Consider the following 21,177-nt stretch of genomic DNA (forward strand, 5'->3'; position numbering starts at 1 on the left):
TTCGATCTGGGGACAATATTATTTTCTTTGTAAAGTTATTGTGTACATTAACAACAGTGTCTACAAAGGACTCAGGCATGCCTGCCACAGAATAATATTCCAAGCAAATTAATAACCAACATCACCATTCTTATTGTTATAAAGAATTGTAGGTTTTGAAAAATGTTTCGAAGTATTTCATATTGCAAAACTATCCCGTACTGTTTTTAAAGGGTCGATCAAGCTGGGGTGATATGTAAACAAGAAGGGATTTTCCGAGTTAATTGCATGGACTGCCTGGATCGCACCAACGTGGTCCAAGCTGCCATCGCTCGAGTGGTCATGGAACAGCAGGTAACTTGGTGTCTGTTGCATTGCAGATATTCATGTTTAATTGTTTTCTTGTGTAAACAAATAACTGAAATCTTTATTTTATAGAACTTTTATAGCATACAAACATCCTTGTCTCATGAAAGCTGGAAAGCACAACCTTCACTTGAAATAAATCGAATCAAGTGGCATTTTCTTGAGTACTCATGTCAAAAATGTGAGGCCCAACATTTTCAAATTTATTGGGTGGCATTATATGGTTATTTACCGTTTTTTCTCTCTTTTCTAAACCTTCCCTTCGGTATTTGGAGTTGGGAGGCTGCACGTTGCATTTCTGCTCGGCCAGCTGGCTCCATGCCAGGCTCTGCCAATAGCGGGCACTAAAGGAGACGGTGAGGCTGGAGGAGGAAGAAGGGACAGGCTTCTTCGCCTGTGTTATGTGCCTGTCAGCAGCGCTGTCTCTGGGGCTGTCGTTTGCTTTGGCACCGCAGAACCAGCCTCTTGCCTTTACGTTCCAGTTGGTGGCAACCGTTTCCTGCAGTCATTGTGTCTGTTCCTCAGTGACCCCTTTTAGACCTTGCAGCTCTCCAGCACCTGAGAAACGAATTCCCAAGGTGGGAGTTCCTAGCCCAGTTTCTAGGTGTTTGGGATGGAACCTAGTAACTGTCCTTTGAGGACGTGAGTCTGTTCTTTCTAGCATTGCCTGGAGCAGCCAGGCCTTTGTGTCTAAGTCCTGGCCCCACCACATGGTACGTGATGGCCACGTGCAGAGTGCAGCCTCTCCAAACTCCTCTCCCACCTTTAGACAGAAGTAAGAAGAGTATCGATGGCACAGGGTTGTTAGGAGTAAATGAGATGATTATTTTAAAAAGCTCTTAGAACCCTAGACCTAGCACAAAGTTGATGTTTATTGGGCAGTTATTGCTCTGCTACTATTAATGTTATTGTTGCAGTGTGCTTCTTTGATAGTTTCACTTCATAGTCAAATTTCAAACAAAGACAAAGTATATAATATAATTTAAAACAAAGACAAAATAATGAGCCTATACATTAAAAATTACACCAAAACAGGGTAAATTTTCCATTCTGCTCTTTCACCTGTAGCAATCCATAAAATTACCTCTCAGAGGGTACTTTATTTTGAAAAAGTTTGAAAATAGCATTTCTTTAAGGCTTCTGAATTCCATGTTAGCATAATTCTTTTTTTCTGCAGCATACATTTTATGCCATGGCTTTCTGGCTTATATGTCATTAATCCACCACTGCGTTAATTTTAGCTGAAAAAATTAGGCGTGATGCCCCCGGAGCAGCCGCTACCAGTGAAGTGCAATCGGATCTATCAGATAATGTGGGCCAACAACGGGGACTCCATTAGCAGACAGTATGCTGGGACAGCTGCTCTGAAGGTGAGTACCTGCAGCAGCCATTGGTAGGTCGTTCTGTGGGACCCCGAACGTGCTTTGAAACCATCTTTGTCTTTGAGAGAAGGGTATGTGGGCAACAGGTGATAGATTTGTGTAGTCGACGTCTTTTGGGAGTGTTTGGCTAAGGCATGAGTCACACATTCATTCTTCTGCTGGGGCCCGGTCATGTGACTCCAGCAGGCCACACACCCGGTTAAAGAAGGGAGTGGGCCTGTGTGGACCTAAGAAGAGCACTCGTTGCCCCAAGAAGGCACCGTTCTGCTTCCTTACGGGGATGAAGGCCCAGCGTTGCTTGGTCTTCCCGGTTTTCAAGGGAGTTTGGAAATCTGGAATTTTATGTGAAATAGTTGGTTTTTAAACTGGACAAAATAAACATGTCTGATGATGGGATGTGGTCCCTCATGTGATAATTTGCTTCCTCCAAATTTGAATCCCAGTGCTGTCTCTTACTAGTTCTGTGACTTAAGGCAAGTCACTTAACCTTTCTCTTTACAGCAGCAGAATACACATTCTTCAGAAGCGCACACAGAACACTCTCCAGTATGGATCATATGTTAGGCCACAAAAGAAATCTCAACAAGTTCAGGAAGGTAGAAATTATATCAGGTATTTTTTTGACCCACAGTGTTATGAAATTAGAAATCAATAACAGGAGGAAAATTGGAAAATTCATAAATATGTGAAATTAAACAACATCCTGAACAATTAATGAGTTAAAGAAGAAGTCAAAAGGAAAATAAATATCTCGAAACAAATGAAAATGGAAACACAACATACCAAAACTTATGGAATGCAGCAGCAAAAGCAGTCCTAAGAGGAAAATTTATAGCTTTAAATGCCTGTGTAGAGAAAAAAAACTCAACCTAACATTGCACTTCAAAGAACCAAAGAAAGAAGATAGTAAGCCCAAAGTTAGCAGAAGGAAGGAAATAATAGATTAGAGCAGAAATATATGAAACAGAGAATAGTAACACAAAAGATCAGCAAAACTGAGTTGATTTTTTGAAGAGATAAACAAAATTGACAAACTTTTAGCTAGACTAACCAAGAGAAAAAGAGAGGACTCAAATTTATAAATGAAGTAGACAGCTAATACCACAGAAATGCATAGGATCATAAAAGACTTCTGAACAATTATATGCCAACAAATTAGACATTTAGAAGGAATAGATAAATTCCTAGAAATATAACCTACCAAGAATGAATCATGAAGAAATAGAAAACTGAGCAGACCAGGGAGTAAGGAGGTGATTGGTGGTTACCAAGGGTTGGGGGGAATGAGGAGATGTTAGTTGAAAGGTACCAACTTTCAGTTATGAGGTGAATAAGTTCTAAGGATGTAATGTACAGCATGGTGACTACAGTTAAGAATACTATATTGTATACTTGAAATTTGCTGAGAATAGATCCTAAACATTCTCACCACGCACACAAAAGGGAATTACGTGAGGTGATAGATGTAGTAACTAAATATAATCATTTCACTACACGCGTGTGCATACCAGGTGGTCACGTGGTATATCTTAAACTTACATGATGCTATTTGTCAATTATATCTCAATAAATCTGGAAAAATATTTTTTTCCCTTTGATAAGAATCTTCTTTGGACTCGGCATTTATGTCTTTCTCTTCTGTGATAGATTCTTCTTTAATATTTCCTGTGATTGACTTAACTGTCAGTATGTTCTTCCTAAATTGTCAGTTTTAGGCCTGTTTCTGAGATTGTCTTGGATAGAAGTAGTGGGGGTTGAGATGGGGAAAAAAGAGACTTTTTTCCTTGCCTTACATTTAAGTCACTGCCTCTCTAGGGACTTGCTCTGACACCTTTGTTGTGAAAAGCAAGAGAAACAATTTAAAACCTCATTGGCTTGTTCTTCAGGGATTGTAATGTGCAGTAAGGTATGGAAACCCTTGCTCTCTATGTACACATATCCATGTACAGAGGTCAAGTCTCATTGTAATAAACTCTAGGGAGCTGTCCATATTTTCTCATATGAGAAATCTGTGGTTTTTGAATATCATACCAGTTTGAGGCTTGAAAATCTTTGTTTGCTTTGTTGTTGGTTATATAATAAGTTTTAACCTGCAAATTCTCAAAATTCTGTAAATTGCCAAGAATGGCTTTACTTTAAAGCACCATCTAACTGTGAAGACTTGCTGTTACGAATATCTTGTTTAATTATTTGACATGCTCGGGCCAGAGTCAAATACTAGTAGATATTTTAAGTACTTTAAGAATTATAAAAGCATAAAGAAAAGTCCAATCTTGAATTGAAAGCCCACATTGACTTTGGGAACATTCTTGTGTTTGAATAAATTGTCAAAATAGCTCCCTTTTTTTTTTTTTTCGACAGGGTGACTTTACAAGGACAGGAGAAAGGAAGTTAGCAGGAGTTATGAAAGATGGTGTTAACTCGGCAAATAGATATTACCTGAATCGATTTAAGGATGCTTATAGGCAAGCTGTTATAGGTAAGGATCATAAATGCCTTTCTTTAAGATTTGTTATTCCTTCTATGACTAATGTTTATAGAAACTGACTTTATTAACATAGTTGTACTTGTGTTTCAGTTTTGAGCATCTTACCCAATCAATCAAATTCAAATTTTTAGAAGATTAGAATTTGACAATTTTTTTAAGGCTGGAGCAACAAAAGAAACCACTCATTTCCATATGTATTTGTCAGTTTGCCATTCGTGTAACAAGGCAGGGTTGAGGCTCCTGGAGTATGGAGTAAGGTACCCTAAAACCAAATCAACTGAAAAGCCCACGTTCTATTTGTTTTTCCTTTACTGAAGGCTGTGAGATGTGACAAGATGATTTTCTTTCTCTCCATGACATTTATCGTGTGTTCTTGCTGTGGACAGGTACACCATCCTTTCCATAAGCATGATTTAAGAGGATATTAGCATATCAGATTTAGAGATTATCCTAACCAATTCTTAATCATTTTTTAGAAGAGGAAATGGAAGGCAGATTACCCAGTGGGATGCATGCCTTGGCATGTTTTAAATTTAATTTTCACTAAAATGTTACCTTATAGGATTAAAATAAATGTAGAGTGTTCTGGATTAGAACCAAGTGTAATAGCTTGTCCTATGATCACTAAGAATATTTTTTAAATCCTATTTTTTTAACCTGATTATTTATTATACATTGAATAGACACAGGCCAGTTAGGATTTTGAGAAGTCTGGTATAAAAAGATTTGGTTCATTTGCTACAGATAGGTTGTTTGTTGACTGGAAAATTGGGTTTTAGCAGTTTATTTAAGGAAAAATAAGATAACTTCAGTGGGTATAATGACTCAGATATGTCCCGGAGGACTCAGGCTTTGTCCTTCCCTCAGTTCGACCATCCATAGCATCAGGTTCATCTTCAAGGTTAAGAGAGAGAGAGGCTGGTAGCAGTCTGGGCTTATTGCTTCCCCTTGTGGGGCCGGTCTCTCTCAAAAGCCTCCTCCAGTCTCATTGTCCCAAACAACTATAGGGAATGTTGTTATAATGATTCACTAAAGCTTGAGGAACATGCCACACTAGGAAGACGTTAGCTTGTCTATTTGGATCCTTTACCTATTTTTAAATGGGCTTATTTGTCTTTTTATTGAGTCGTAGGAATTTTTATAATCAGACAATTTGTAAATATTCTCTTCCATTTTGTGGATTGTCTTCACTTTCGTGATATTGCCCTTAGAAATATAATATAAAAGTTTTTAATTTTGATGATGTCCAGTTTGTCTTTTTTTCTTTTGTTGCTTGTGATTTTAGTGTCCTATCTTAAAAAACAAACAAACAAACAAACAAAACATGTCTAATCCAAGGTCCCAAAGACTTATGACTATATTTTCCTATAAGAGTTTTATGGTTTTACATCTATGTTCTGTTTTTAAAAAACACATTAATTAGTAAACCAAGATGACGATAGATATTAATACTTTCTACTCTAGATTTGATGCAAGGCATTCCAGTGACAGAAGATCTTTATTCCATATTTAACAAGGAGAAAGAACATGAAGCTTTGCATAAGGAAAACCAAAGAAGTCACCAGGAACTAATTAGCCAGCTCTTACAAAGTTACATGAAGTTACTGCTGCCTGATGATGAAAAGTTCCATGGGGGCTGGGCCCTTATTGACTGTGACCCCAGGTGAGTCGGAGTGGTATTGTGGTAACTAACGTGCTTAAATTTGTGATGTTAAGTTTTCCTAATTAATGCTAGCAGTTGTCCATAAAGCTATGGCACAGATGCATGGTGTGTGGCAGTTTTTACATCCACGGCTGGTACCAATGAAGCTGACTTGCCTTGGGCGTTTAATTAAGGGGGCACTAAAAAACTCAGTAATGAAGAGAAATATTTTAATGCAATATTTTAAATAAAAAACAAATTGTAAAACTATGGCTTGCAGCTGGCTGCATGAGTTTTCCTCCCTCAGAATCTAGGTTTATTAATGTATATAACAGGGCACCAGGGGGTACAGTGATGCTAGTTAGTTGCTTTGGTTGTAAAGTGGTCCTGACCTTTCATAAAATAAACAGGCCAACTAATGCTTAACGTTTTTTAAACAAAACCATCCAATTATAATTTTCAGCCTTATGAATTAAGAACATTTTAGAAAATTCTAGACCATGCTCTGAGAATAAGAGGCTATTTAGATTTTGTCTTATTTTACATTTCATGTATTTGTAATAAAAGGAGCATAAAACAAGCTTGAAAGAATAATTGAATGCAAAGTATTACTTACATATATTAAAATGAATTTAAAAAAGTATTGACTGTAGGCTCATAGGGAAACCTTTCATGACTTTATTTTCATGGATTATTTTGCTTTGGTAGTCAATACAGTATGTGAATGCAATTTGCAGACTTAAAATAAAAGATGAGGTTTTTCTCTCACACAATTTAGCAGAAAATTTCTGTGCTTTTATAATCCATTTGGTAAAAAGTTTTTGATTCATGTACTTCAGTTTTTTAATGGCAGTCCAACCTAATGCAGCACCAAAAAAAATAGTACTTTTAATTCTCGTTCAGAAATAGCTGCAGCTATCATGCCTGATTTTCAACTCCAATTTTTTAAAGCTGTCACAATTGTCAATATCTTCTTTAGATCAAATATTTTTATTGCTCCTTTGGAGATAATTGAAAAAAGACCAAAAAGGTTTGTTTCTAAAGCTGAGCACCATTTTGTAAGGTTATATTACATCTGATTTGATTTGATTTCCGGTCTTGTAATTCTTGTGTAAAGTTGGTAACCTGGGTTAGAAGTATAAAAAAAAATGTAAAGTGTATTTAGCTATGTTTTTAAAGTTTGCAACAGAGTTTGGGTATGCTTGCTAAGAGTCAGTAGAAGTCTCTTGTATTTAAATCCTTTGCACATTTTAAAAATTGGGTTGTGTCTTATATTGAGTTGGGCCACGTGTTTTTTCTAAGTATCGTTTTACAGGGACCAGGGCTGGGATTAGGGGAAGCAAGTGAGATTGGATTGTACAAGTGCAGGGTCAGATCCTGTCTTTATTTAAAATCTTGTTTTGTTCATTATTGTGTTTTTGCATTAATTTTGATTTTTAAAAATATTGCACTAAAAATTATCTCGATGGCTGAGTTTTTTTTTTCTGCACCTCCTGAAACATTGCGCCAGAGACCAGTGCCTCACTCGCCTCACTGCATTTCCGACCTTTTTAAATATCTGGCAGAAAAAGTTATGGCAAGCAGTTAACACATAGCCCTGTACTGGGCGGCGGGAATGGCTGCCGTGGCTTCGTGGCTTTTCTTAACCTCCCCGCACTGCAGCTGGAGCTGTCCAGCACAGCCCGGCGCCGCCGTTGCTTGGTTTCCGCCCTCCTTTGAGCATCTCCTTGGAGCATACCCAGTGCCCGCTCCCGGCCCCGGGCCTTTTTCTGTTTATTCCCGGTATACAACCTGTGGCGCCGTACAAGTCAGACCGTGCCCTTCGCCTTCGGCTCCCTGCGCCCCCAGTTGCTGCAGGAAAAGCTCTGACTTGAATGACGGCGGCTCAGCGCCCGGTGGTTCACGGCGGGCCGGAGGGTCTTAAATGTGGAACGTGGGGGGGATCGGTGTCCTGGCCAAGTGCCCTTCATCGCCACGCAGCCCGCTCTTTATTCTGTCCAACGCTATTTACCCCACTTTTTCTGCACCGAGAGTAGATGATCACTTCTCTACTCGTTTTAGTGGCGTAGCGAAGCGACCACTTTCTTAGGTATGTGACAGTGCGGAGAACAGAGGCTTGGTCATGGTGCCGCAGCCCGCCTGCCAGGGTCCCCTGAGCAGTGGGGACAGCTCTTGATTCACTGAGGCGCCTGTGAACTCTTGCGGGACCGGGCGGGGGCCGTCTCGGCGCCCCTCCCGCGGGACTGCTGGTCGTACCTGGGGCAGCCGCGCATGCGCGGTGGGCGCGGGCCGCGGCGGAAGGGGGCGGTCGGGAGCGAGACGCGTCCCTGGGCGGGACTTGGCGCGGCAGCGCTGCAGTTGCCGCAGTCACTGCAGTCGCTGCCGCCGTGAGGTCCGGTGCAGGTGGCTCTCACCGAGCTCTGACTGTCATCGACGGACGGACGGACGGACGGACGGACGGACTGACGCGATGCCGCGCTCCCACAGGCCTCCGCCGGCCGCCCAGCGGTCCGCCAGCGCCGCGGGCAACGCCGCTGAGCCCAAGCCTGAAGGCGGCAGCCTGGCAACAACTTTCAAGATTTTCCTCCTTTTTGCAGGACTCATGGTTAAAGTTCCCGTGGGGTTATATTTTTCTTGCAAACTCTTCCTTTTCCAAAGTCTCCTGTTAATGTCTCCCGACGACAGTGGCTTTTACGCCACCATTGTCGCGGTGGTTGGGCTGCATGTCGTACTGTCGGTTTTTGTCTTCGTCGTGTGGAAGGAGGGCTTGCCCGACTGGCGGGAAAAAAACGAGTAGAGCAGCTTTTCCTCTAGAGCTGCGAGCGCAGGGGGCGGGGAGGACCTCAAGGGGTTTTATTTATTTTCTTGTCCGTGGTTTTTTTAAAAAAGTGTACTTTTTCGTTTGTTTATGGGGAAGGGTGGTTGGGGAGGGAAATTAGGTATTTACTGAAGCTAAAACTTCAGTGAAAATGCGGGCGGGGGGCGGGCTGACATCTTTTTTGACTGCCTGTTACGTGCCAAGTGCTTTTCTTTAAGGACATAATGTTTTTGACTGAGGATCGTGTCTGACCGATGTAAATATTAATGCCAAGACAGGAAACTAGGATCAAATAACACTAATTAATAGGATATTTTTCATATCAAAATGTGTTGCGACGTAAGTTTTATGGCTTGGCCCCAGCAACAATTTCCAGAGTGCATGTAAGTATCAGCGCGCAAAACGAAATTACAAATTTATGCTTTTTCCCATTGATTGATAATTGGTATATTATGAGGTCCTGGCATCTTATTTATTGTATTTCGGGATATATTTTAGGTGAGAATTGAGAATTTATTTTTGATTAAGACAGTTATGCTGCAGCAAGGTGCTGTTGATGTAAAGTACCTCAGTTTAAGATTTTGGTAAATTTTTCTTTGCAATACTGGTTAAACAATGACCTCATTTTTATGCACCTTCATTGTATGTTTAATTTCCATCTACAAACGATTTTTTCCTCTACTGTTTTTGTTTTTCAGTAGCATTCTGTTGTCTTGGCTAATAGGTATATAAGACTAATTAATTTCCACCTTTTGTTTGGAAAGGCTTATTATTACGTGAATATTAGATTGAATGTTTTGAGTTCAGATTCTGCCCGTTACGTGGTTTGCAGATTTTATAAGTTGACCATTTTCTTATTTGTAATCTTACAAAGGTGTACATTTTACTCTGGGGATTTAGTGGTTCACCACACTCATTTAGTTTCTAACCTTCATTTTGATATTTTAGAATGGCAAAAGAGACTTACAGTAAGGAAATATTTGCTTGTTCCTTAAAAACCAAGTAAATTAATCTGTAGTAAGAAAAATGCAAAGTAGCTTGGGCTTAGTTCCAGTTTTCCACATGTTATATTTATGTAAAATTCTTTCAAAGGATGCATTCTACACAAGTGTGAAAAGACCCTAAACGTGCAGTCATTTCAAAGGTTAGGTCACAGGCGATAATCTAGATAACTTCTCACTTCTCGGTCTCACATTTTTCTTCCCATTGGCTTCCCCTTTACCATTGTCCAGCCCCGTCCCCCGTTACTCCCATTTCCTCCGTCCTCCTCGGTGGCTTCTCTGAGACCTCTTCAGCTCCAGTCTTCCCACCTCCCCTCTTCCTAAACTGGATTCATTTTTCTTTTAAATTTCCAAAAGGGTAGATTATATGCATTTAACTTCAGAAGTAGGACTCACTAATTATTTGATTTTCTTTTTCCTCAATCTTTTATAATAAGTGGCTCCCCTGTAAAAAAAAATAAGCTTGGCAAAAATGTAGATGAAAATAACATTTTATTGTCTGTGTCATGTTTAGCCTCATCGATGCTACTCACAGAGACGTGGATGTGCTGTTACTGCTTTCTAACTCTGCCTACTACATAGCCTAGTAAGTTTCTTATTGATTTAAAGCTTTTAATTTTGTTTTTAAATGAATCCGTAACAAAAAAATTAATCTGGTTTTGTTACGTATTTTAAGAAATATACTGAACGAACCCCTTTACCTTACATAACTGTCAGTATAAAGTGTATTCTTTTAACATTTAGTAGTATTTCCTCTTTCCCAAGTTTCGATGTACTCCACACATTTTTATTGTTAAGGACTGTTTGTCATTGTTTTTATTACTATACCATAGCTAAATATTTCCCCATCGTTAGGCATTGAAATAATCCTCCATTTTTTTGCTGCTGTGAATGATACAGCTGCGTGTGCAGATGATTTTGCCTGTGCACCCTTGCACTTTTCTTTGGTTACAAGATTATTATTTTGGTTACATCATTTGGTTACAGTGATGAATTATAGGACTTTTGTGGTTTATTGTCAGATTGATCTTCAGAAAGACTACCAATTAATGCCACAGGAAAAATACAAGTACTGTCTCATAGCCTTGCTGGATTTGAGGGTGTTTTTTTTTCTTTCTGATATATATTTTTTGGCCTATGTGAATTGTCAGTTTTTAGTCATTGGTCCAGGTGCCAGTTGGTATTGATCAAATGGATTTTTCCTTTTTCATTTGGCTATCAGATTCTACTGCTGTATTATTCAGTATATGTATCTTTTTTTTTTTTTTTTTTTTGCCTTCCTTTTAGGTTAAATGTTTGGTTTGTTGGATTTTGTTTTGTAAAAGTTTATAAAAATGAAATTATTTTTCTTTGTAATTGATTTAGTGTAAGATCTATAAAGTGATTTTCTTCTAGCTATTGAACTATGTGTATGGAAGATTTTAACTGCATAGTAGTTGCTACTGTTCTCAGCTGACAAGCCAAATATGCTTTTGATTTTTCCTGCCTTTCTCTACATCTAGCTATGATGATGAAGTTGATAAAGTAAACCAGTATCAACGACTAAGCCTAGAGGACCTGGAAAAAATAGAAATAGGTAAGTTTTAACATACTAACCAAATCATAGAAAGTAAACACCATTTCTTCAAATTATTCATTCAGATGGTATAACATTTTATTAAAACCAAAAAGAGATATTCCAAGAAGTCCATTTCTTAGGATTCTGTTCTATTATTTAGAGATTAGTGAATGATATAGTCGAATAATAACCATATTTCTTTTACTACTTACCTTGTGAAGATTAACCCAGGGATTAAGAAAGTTTAAATATGAGACCAAAGAAGAGTTTTTATAGTCTTATCAAACCAAATTCACAATAAGCTTTTGTGTGCTCATGTTTAGATTATGAAGAGAAATGTACTAAATACCTGATCAATGTGTTGGTCTTTTGAAGATAGAGAAAAAAGTATACGTCATGTAAAAGATTAACACGTATGCATTTGGGTCTTTAGGTCCTGAACCCACTCTTTTTGGTAAGCCGAAGTTCTCCTGCATGCGACTGCACTACAGGTACAAAGGAGCAAGTGGTTATTTCCACACGCTGAGAGCTGTAATGCGTAATCCAGAAGAGGATGGAAAAGGTAATGAAGAGATGAAATTACTGAGTGATAACTTTTTATCTGCTTACGAGCCCAAGTGGAATTGGGGGCAGTACATATCATGACCAACCGAATCATCTAGAGAAATAGCTTTGTGATTTGAGACCTTGAAATAGCATCTTTGTTCCCAACAATGCAGGGAGATTATTCGAACTAATGATGTCGAACTAATGATGTCGTTTGTGGCAAGGGAATCTATAATGGGAATTCAGCGTGTGTGGCCAGCCATATGGATGCCAGGGCTTTTCCTGCCACATACACCTCTCGAGGATAATAGTCAGGGACCACACCTGTTTTGTTCACAGCTTCTGCCTTGCCTCTAGCAATATTTGCACACATGAGTTAGAATAAACTTTTTATTCTAATTGATATGGTTCTTTTGCTCTTTATTTATTTTCCTGTTAAAATTGGTTTTAGAGCACTCCGAATTAGTGGAGGGAATAATGAATGAGTAGCCGTTTTCTGTAAATTGTAGCAAGTAAATTTGTATTTAATAGTAAGGCCACAAATTTCATTTGGGTTCTGAGTTAGAACTGCTGTTCTTTAAGTATGTTTAGGGAGAAACTGACAAGTAGTTATATTTGGGTTTCAGATACCCTTCAGTGCATTGCAGAGATGCTGCAGATCACCAAGCAAGCCATGGGATTAGATGTAGCCATAATCGAGAAAAAACTCGAGAGGTAAGTACACTTTGATTTTCTCTCAAGAATAAAGACATTATCCAAAGCCTTACTTCTTTGAAAGTATTGCAAAGAGTTCAGGTGGGTGGGTGGGTGGGATCACATTGTAATAATGAGTTGGAATTTAGAGAGGGAAGTATCAAATTTCTGTGGATCAAAAAGTAAAACATTTTATTAAAATTATGGTCACAAGTGATATATTTTAAACCTGTATACTCAAGAGAGGGCGCATTCAATTTTAAATAACTTTGTAGAGAACACAGTTTTAAACACTAGATTTCTGAATTTGAGAAAAGAATGCCTATAAATGTTATTTTGCATTTAAATTTGTGTATTTTCCATCTAATGAGGTTTCGTGGGCCACATTCCACTAGAGAAGAGAGCTATTTGGTCATTTAGTGAAAAACTGTTCAGTCTTTTGTTGGTGGAATCGTTTGAGTAGGTCCTTAGCATCATAATTTTTATGAAGGAGTCTCAAGACCGGCGATCCTGCATGACTCAACAAGTCACACTGAGACATGTGGTGAATAGCAGAATTTTTATTTAAAGCTATCAGGAATGCCAGAGGAGAAAACACTAAGTTATGTTAAATGTCCCAAACCTTTTAAAATAAATTCAGGTATCCCATAGAACACGTAAGGAAACAGAATCCTTCCTCCTACCTCTCTCTACCTGAATCCAGCCAAATTGGATGTGTGTGGACAGCTTCAGTTAAGGTGCTATGGATTCCCATTTATAGCCACGGCTGCCTTTTTGCTGGTGGCTCAGATTGCAGGCATGGTGGACCTGTGCTGCCACACCAGGTAGCCACTCACCACATGTGGATGTGGAGCCTTTAAATGACACTAGTCTGAATTTTGGGCGTGGGGTTTTTGGAGTTTTAGGAAGAAATTCTCAGAATCTACAAAAACACAGGCTGAGGCCACCGCTGGCTGGGGGGATCCTCTCCATTCTCCCACTGTCTCCTCTGCACGTTTGGGAGACTACTGTCGAAGGAAATACGTAATAATGATCAACTCTGAAGACAAATGTTTGGTCCCAAAGCATCCAACATAATTACTCCACTTACCAGGAAGAGCTTCACCGAGTAGGATTAAGATGTTGCAGATATGGTAGTGGCTTCACAAGGTGGCTCTTCAGTGCACCTGGTGGCCTGCTTGAGGAAGATGAGGACAGAGCACATGATGCCTGTGGCCTGCTTGCTGGACTCGGTGTAAAAGTCACACAGTCAGGACACCCATTCCCACCAGTACCTGGGAGCAACTCATCAGTGTTGTTTACCAAGGCTTCTGCTGCCCTTGTAAAACACTACACCCTTTAAAAGGCCGAGTCTGAAAAATGTCTCATCTTTTAATATCAATTATTATATGCTGACGTGACAGTATTTCGTATATGCTGGGTTAAGTAAACTACTCTAAAAATTCATTTCACATTTTTAATGCAGCTGCTAGAACATTTTAAATTATCTGCAGCTCACATCTCTATTGCATAATACTGTTCTTGTGTCAGCTCCAAGAGGTTCTGAGTTTATCAGTCAGCAGTGTACTGTTTTCAAGAAATCGAGGCCAATTTAAATAATTTCCACTTAAATAACTGGAGCTGGTATGTTGAATTCCATGGGGGGAATTAACTTTGTTGTCTTCTAATTTGTAGGAAGAGCAGTAAACCACATGAAGACATCATTGGCATCAGATCTCAAAATCAAGGCTCTCTGGCCCAGGGGAAAAATTTTTTAATGAGCAAATTTTCATCTCTAAATCAAAAAGTCAAACAGACCAAATCCAATGTAAATATTAGCAATCTACGAAAACTAGGAAACTTCACAAAACCGGAGATGAAAGTTAACTTTCTAAAACCAAACTTAAAAGTCAATCTTTGGAAATCAGACAGTAGTCTTGAAACCATGGAAAACACAGGTGTGATGGACAGTAAAGTCCAGGCAGAGTCTGACGGGGAAGCGTCCTCAGATAATGACTCGTACCGCTCTGATGAATTCCTTACAAATTCCAAGTCTGATGAAGACAGGCAGCTAGCCGATTCTTTAGAGAACGTGGGGCCAGTAGACTACGTTCTTCCTAGTTGTGGTATTATTGCTTCAGCACCTCGATTAGGCAGTCGATCCCAGTCTATTAGCAGCACTGATATCAGCATTCATCCTCCTTCGGAGACTACTATCACTCATGGAAGTGACCTTGGAAAAGGCTGTGAGTCTCCTTTGAAAAAAAGTCCTTCTGCTGACAACATACACATCTTGACTGGCTTTACCAAGCCTGTGGATATTTACTGCCACAGATTTGTACAAGATGCACAAAACAAAACGACCAAGCTATCAGAAACCAGATCTGTTTCTCAGCAGGCTAGTGAGGAAGGAAATCAAATGACCAATCAAGTTTCTAATGAAGAAACCCAATCTGAATCATCGGAACAGATACCTTCTAGACCATCTCAGTTAGATGTGTCTTCTGCAACAGGCCCACAGTTTTTGTCTGTTGAACCAGCTGTAACTCAAAACACTCTTGGCTCTGGATCCAGTGTGCTTGAACTTGAGACAGGGCTTCATGTGACTCCTTCTCCTTCAGAGAGCAGCAGCAGAGCAGTCTCTCCCTTCGCAAAGATTCGAAGCTCCATGGTCCAGGTTGCTAGCATTACCCAAGCTGGGTTAACCCAGGGGATAAACTTTGCAGTGGCAAAGGTTCAGAAGAGCCCTGCCGAACCTGAAGTGGTCCACGAAGTCCAGCAAAATGAACTCAAAAGTATGTTTACACAGTGCCAGACACGAATAATTCAGATTTAGTTTGTAGCCACAAAGAATCCTGTGGCTTTTATTTAATCCAAAAAGAAAAAAAAAAAAGTTTCACATATTAGGCTCTTTTAACCTGTACTGTCTTTGAATCTAGGTCACAAATTCTAATTGTTTATTGGGAAAGGTTTTATCTGAGTGTGAACCTGAACAGATTTCCAGATTTGAGGGTCAGGATGACAGAAGTGCATCGTCCTAGAATGTGTGGACCTGAGTAGCTTGTACACTACAGAGCAGTTTGTCTCTGAAAGTAATTCAGGGATAGGTCACTTTGGGACACAGTAACCTGAAACTTTTTTGGAGGTGGGTGGGTGCATAAAGGATGGTCATGGATACATTTAGGGGGTTAGCATTTTTTATAATTTGTTTTTGTCGGTCATTTGTGTATTACCTCTACAAGGTAAATATATTTAGTTTTTAGTGACTTTAAAGTGTTACTAGTATGGAGACGCATTTGAATATTAAAAACTGCTGGTTTAGTTTTAAAGATGGCTTAATCATTCCCTATGAAGGGTTGAGGGTTATTGGCAATACAGTCAAGAAATATATGCCCATTGGATCCTAATTTTCCCTCTATTCTACTTAAATTTTAAAATTTCTACCACCCTATACACCCCAAAGTCTAGGAGTGTTAAGACTCGTCAGTCCTAAAAGCTGAGACATCAGATGCGAATACCAGCACCTATTTATTTTGCTGTTTTCAGGTAAGAATGTACATTTACTGGATATTGGTTATTCTTGAAAGAAGTCTTCAAATTTTAATTTCTCTTAGGGGGCATTCCTTAACATCTTGTGTAGGTTATTACAACTATCGAAGACTTAGTCTGAAGCACAACTGTGCTAAAATTGGCTCTATACGGTAACCCTGACCACTTGGGACTGGGGCCTCTTCTGTAAGCCCAGACACTTAATCCTAGCAAGCAGCGGTTTGGTGTGTTCAGAGCCTCACTCTGTTGAGGTGATTCTCAGCTAAACATTATGTCTGTTGTAACTTTGATAAGTATTTCCACTTTTGTTATTTATTAGTGGTATCTTTTTCCTGTGTGTGTGAATTGTCAGATCTTGTGACTATTTAAAAATAAAATACTATTGTAATTTAAAGTGACAATGTATGGGAATTCCTTGAATAACATTTTAAAGATAATGATTTTCGAATCAAATTAAAGAATTCGTAAGTAAGGTAAGTTTGCTTTTCCAAATATTTTACTCCTTTCAGAAAGTGTTTTCATGACTTTAAAAATGATGAAATGGATCAGAGACCAACAGATTTTAAAACCCAAACACTGAAATGGAATGTTTTATCCTGCTCTTACCCAACTTTTCTTGAAAATATTAACCGTTCCACAATATAAGCAAAATCATGTGATAATACACATTTTCAACTCTGCAGAAGTTAGTTCCAAAGAGAGTTTTGAGAACTAGAGGCGATGTTTAGTTCCAGTTTCCTGGTAATTCAATACAGGATTAACATTGCGTTAGACTGACAGACTTTAATGTCCACGTGTGTAGCAGGAACAGGGTTTCCGAAGCCCGGAGTGTCTTCCTGCCTGAGGCGGGGGACGCCATGCTGCACCCCTCCCCACACTCAGTGTTCCTGGGGGATGGTGTTGCATCAAGAGGACACAGCAGCTCTTCAACAAGTTCCCTGTGAAGGGAACTTTTCTGCAAGACCAAGCAAGTTATATACTTTCCTTTGGTAAATTACAATTCACATTGGCACAATAAACACACAGTAACTATTCTACTCTGATGAATTTTATTCTCACAAATGCAGTTGAGCTTTCACTTCTAAAAGTTTAAGGATGTTCTAGTCTACCAGTTATAAAAATGAAAACCAGTTAGAATTCTAAATATAAACATATCATTTGCATTAGTTTATAAAAATAGCTTTGAGTTTAGGAAAAGTGTAACAACTTTTTTTTAGTAAGTTTCACTTCAGTTCATTAGGCATAATAAATTATTGGCTTTTTAAGGCTGATCCTGCTTCCTGGTTAGCAATGTCAGTTTAGGGGAATGTGGAATTTGAGGAATCATTTTAACCAATTTCTAATGTTTCCAACTAGGTAACTTACTGACTTAATCTTTATAAACAACCACTGGTAGCTTATGTAATGGTTCTAACCTTTCCAAATATTTTTGACGTCACGATTATACTACAGTATTAATCTGCTTTCTAGCTATGGATATTTTTGTTCCTTTAAAAACTTTTATGTTAAAACTGTAATTGGTCTGGGGAAAACCTACCTACAGTTTTCTCAGGGCTTTCCTAGACTAGCAGATGTTAGTTGATCTAATATCTGGAACTAATAGATACTAACACAGTCATCAAAGCAATTAAACCACATTTATTAAGAAAAGAATTAAAAACCTTTTTTCTAAAGAAGGCATTTTCAAAAAGTTAACTACTTCGCTCTTTGTATGTAGGCAAAATAACTTCATAGGGCAAGAATTCCCTTGAGTCCCATAGAACAGTGGTTCCCAAATGCACTGGGGTGAAATGAGGAAAATAAGGACAGTGGAGTGTTTTTTCAAAAAGCTCCATTTATTCCATTTAAAGGACTCTCTCTCTTCCTGAGATTGTCCTCTTATGAAAAAAAAAAATGATAATACAATGATTTATTTCAGATAGCTTGGCAAAATGAATTGGCAACCTTGTCCATCCCCAAAATTTTTGGAAATATTTCTACTGGTCCATGAACTCCAAAAGTCTGGGAACCACTGCCATGTTAAAGACTAGTTTTGCAGTTACAACTGTTAGATGAAAAAAAGCTGCTGTGGTCAGATGTCTGGGAAATGATACTACAGAACTTCGCATGGTCATGTGAATTACTGGTAAGTATGCCCCATTCCCCAAACTGGGACCACTAAACACATTCAGACCCAGTTAATTAGAAAGATGAAAAAACCTTAAGTGAACAGTTCCTAACTCTGGAATTCCAACAGTTTTCTTCAAATGAAGTTGATGTTAGCATTTCAACAGAATCTGGCCTATGACTTAGCTGAAGCTAAGGAAATGGTATGATCAACATTATCAATATTAAACTTTTATATCAAATACAATTTTTGTACATTGTTACTGATTTATATAATTATAAAACAAACTTCAAAAGCTCCATAAAATCAGTAAGGTAAAAGCCCTTACTGAATATTATATAAACTTAAGATGTTACCAGGCTTGATTTCGGGAAAAGTCATTGGTTTTTGATACAAATTATCTACAAAACAATGTGGTATAAATGGTATTTGAATTTTACAATAATGTGGCTACAATCTGCCCATTACTCTTTCATAGGTATCAGATCTTAAAGTTCATTTCCATTCACACATTTCTGCTGCTGAAGCCTGGTTCTTCTCAAAGACTCCAGCTGCTTTGCTCTTAGCCATCGTTCTCTGGACAGCGTCGTCTGACCAGCACTGAGAGACAGAAACCTGGTTTGAAATACAGAAACAAACTTAAGTCAAGATCTAGAATGATTCCTTTTTCTCTTATGACCTAGGAGAGTTCTGGGTTAGGAGACAGGATCTCTGGTGGCGATGCAAACAAGAGCTAACTCAGATTTCCACAAAGGAATTCTTTAAGTCAAGTCTGGAGGGTGACTTGCTTTCAGAAGCTTAGAGAACAAGAAGCGCACTTGTTCCACTGAAGTGATCCATGGCCAAACACGGTTCCACTCCGCGAGGTGTTCTTACAAGGGGAGCGTTCAGTTCTATTTTTAGAAGTCCGCCTCAGTTCTGACTAAGGAAATCAGGTGTCACACACAGCCGACCGAGGGGGACACGGGCACACGCACCACTCACCGCGCCACGATGAGCAGCTGGTGGAGATCATCGGCCGTGATGCTCTGAGGGTCGTTCTTACGCATTTCCACAAAGTCGTCTTCAACTGCCTTTACCAGAAGAGTGAAGGGACGTTAGAACTGTTCCCCAGGAAGAAACATTTGCATTTAACAGGGAAGAGGAAAGTGACATGGCTCCTTGACTGATGTGAAAATAGGGAAAGTAGCCCTGCCTCTTAGACAAATGAGACTCTGGGTGACAGGACTGAGAACCAAACTTTATACAAACAAATGATCCCATCAGTGAAGGTATTCCAAACAATAAAACTCGGATTCATTTGCGAAGACAGGGCAGACAGAAGTCAGCAACTTGCACAGCATACGATGCCTTTAAACACAGGGGAGAAAGACGTCAGCAGAAATGGCAGCGTGAGGACCTCTGAAAACTTCTCTCTACATCAGAAGGAACAAGGACACTAGCCAAAAACAAAACAGCTTCTTCAAAACTCTGCAAAGTAACCAGCCAGATGCTTACAGCGATCTGAGGAGCGTTTATTCAAAGACAATGAGCTTTGTGGCATTTGAACTTACCCTATTCCACACTCCCACCCCACCTGAAAATGGACGGCCTGGCGACCACTGAAGAGGGCAGGGGGGCTGCAGCCTTTCAAAGCGCCACTCCCAGAGAATCATCATCATTCGGTGGATAGTTCCCTGGAACACCCATCTGCACGCCTGCCTTGGAGCCTGCCTGGTGTGAACAGCCTCTTCCCCCCAGGGCATTTATCAGAAACAACCCAAGGAATTATTGGTCATCTTGGCTGCCTCAGGTATTGGGTAATAGTTGGGCAAATAGGCTAACCAAAACCCTTAAAAGGAAAAATAGAGAATGAGATGTCCATAGGGGCTTTGAAAACTGTGTGTGTATGTGTAAATGGATGTATGTATTATGTGTGTGTGTATGTATGTATGTGTATATATACACATACATATAGATACATACACGTATATGTCATATATATACATACACACATATACACATATACATGTATGTGTGTGTATAAAAATTCCTAGGCATTGAGAAGGCCACATGCATGCACAGATCTGGGTGCATGCTCAGATCTGAACAGGCCTAAGCTCTCATCTCTGGATACCCTTGGGGTTCTATGTAAGCAGAGTGAAGGAAGGCTAGGGCAGAGCTGTAAACTGTATGGCTCTGTTGAAGGCTGGCTCCAACATGGCCACAGCCCCTTGGCTTAGACGGGAGACATACTGCTTCCAGGCATCTAAATTCCTATCCAATTACAGACTGACCCCTAAGCTAACAGCTGAGACTTCAGTGCCCATACACAACAAAGAACACAGATTTTATAGAATTCAGAAAAGTCGTCAACAACAAACCCTAGGGAGGGGAGAGAAAGTCAGCAGAGTTGCCACATTGTATTATTTAAAATGTCAGATTTTCCACACAAAAATTAGAAGACATACAAAGAAACAAGAATGTATGACCATTCATTAGGGAAAAAAGTCACAAGAAATCATCCTTAAAGAAACACAAATATTAGACTTTAAATCAACTACTTAAAATACATTCAAAGGAAACCATGTATAAAGAACTACAAGAAAATATGAGAATGTTTTACCTAACAATATCAACAAAGAAATTATCTAAAAAGCAAACAAATTCTGAAATTTAACATTAAAAAATGATCAGAAAGGCTCAACGGCAGATGTGAGCAGCAGCAGAATTGGCAAACTTTCAGTCAGGTCAACTGAGATTATCCAGTCTATGGAGCAGAAAGGAAAAGAATGAGGAACTATGAACACCGCCTCAAATCAAAGACTGGGGGGACACGGGCGTGCCAGGGGGAAGGAGAGAAAAGGGGCGGAAAGACAAAGATAGTCAAAACTTATCAAATTTCTTAAACACTTCCCCCCAAATGTGCATTAATCTGCACATCCAAGAAGCTCAATAAACGCCAAAAGTAGGAAAATTTAGAGCTCCACACCTAGACACGCTGCAGTCAAAAGCCAAAGAGAATCATGAAAGGACAAGAAAAATGATGCACTGTGTACAGGAATCCTCTCGCCGGAAGCCGGGAGGCCT

General features: G+C 39.3%; 2 protein-coding genes across 6 annotated transcripts in view; one reads left to right on the forward strand and one right to left on the reverse strand.

The window, feature by feature from the left end:
• The window catches only part of INPP5F (inositol polyphosphate-5-phosphatase F), a 74,349-nt gene extending 56,150 nt beyond the window's left edge, over nucleotides 1-18,199 (forward strand). For 3 of the 5 annotated variants that reach the window (XM_036223796.1, XM_036223795.1, XM_036223797.1), the window contains 9 exons: nucleotides 213-333; nucleotides 1,587-1,715; nucleotides 4,089-4,206; nucleotides 5,680-5,878; nucleotides 10,191-10,262; nucleotides 11,179-11,252; nucleotides 11,668-11,796; nucleotides 12,407-12,494; nucleotides 14,148-18,199. In XM_036223796.1, coding sequence (XP_036079689.1) covers nucleotides 213-333; nucleotides 1,587-1,715; nucleotides 4,089-4,206; nucleotides 5,680-5,878; nucleotides 10,191-10,262; nucleotides 11,179-11,252; nucleotides 11,668-11,796; nucleotides 12,407-12,494; nucleotides 14,148-15,288 — 2,071 coding nt within the window. In that variant the 3' untranslated portion in view covers nucleotides 15,289-18,199. Of the gene's footprint in view, nucleotides 1-212; nucleotides 334-1,586; nucleotides 1,716-4,088; nucleotides 4,207-5,679; nucleotides 5,879-8,844; nucleotides 9,059-10,190; nucleotides 10,263-11,178; nucleotides 11,253-11,667; nucleotides 11,797-12,406; nucleotides 12,495-14,147 lie in introns of those variants that run through there. The other 2 variants (XR_004951641.1, XM_036223798.1) reach the window with 2 other exon arrangements.
• Nucleotides 17,032-21,177, reverse strand: part of LOC107513006 (minichromosome maintenance complex binding protein) — a 32,774-nt gene continuing 28,628 nt past the window's right edge. The window contains exons 15-16 of the mRNA XM_016149121.2: nucleotides 19,093-19,181; nucleotides 17,032-18,723 (exon numbers count right to left, since the gene is read on the reverse strand). Coding sequence (XP_016004607.1) covers nucleotides 18,597-18,723; nucleotides 19,093-19,181 — 216 coding nt within the window. The 3' untranslated portion in view covers nucleotides 17,032-18,596. The remainder of the gene's footprint in view (nucleotides 18,724-19,092; nucleotides 19,182-21,177) is intronic.

Source organism: Rousettus aegyptiacus, unplaced genomic scaffold (assembly GCF_014176215.1).
Source record: "Rousettus aegyptiacus isolate mRouAeg1 unplaced genomic scaffold, mRouAeg1.p scaffold_m13_p_6, whole genome shotgun sequence".
In the NCBI taxonomy this organism is placed as follows: domain Eukaryota; kingdom Metazoa; phylum Chordata; class Mammalia; order Chiroptera; family Pteropodidae; genus Rousettus; species Rousettus aegyptiacus.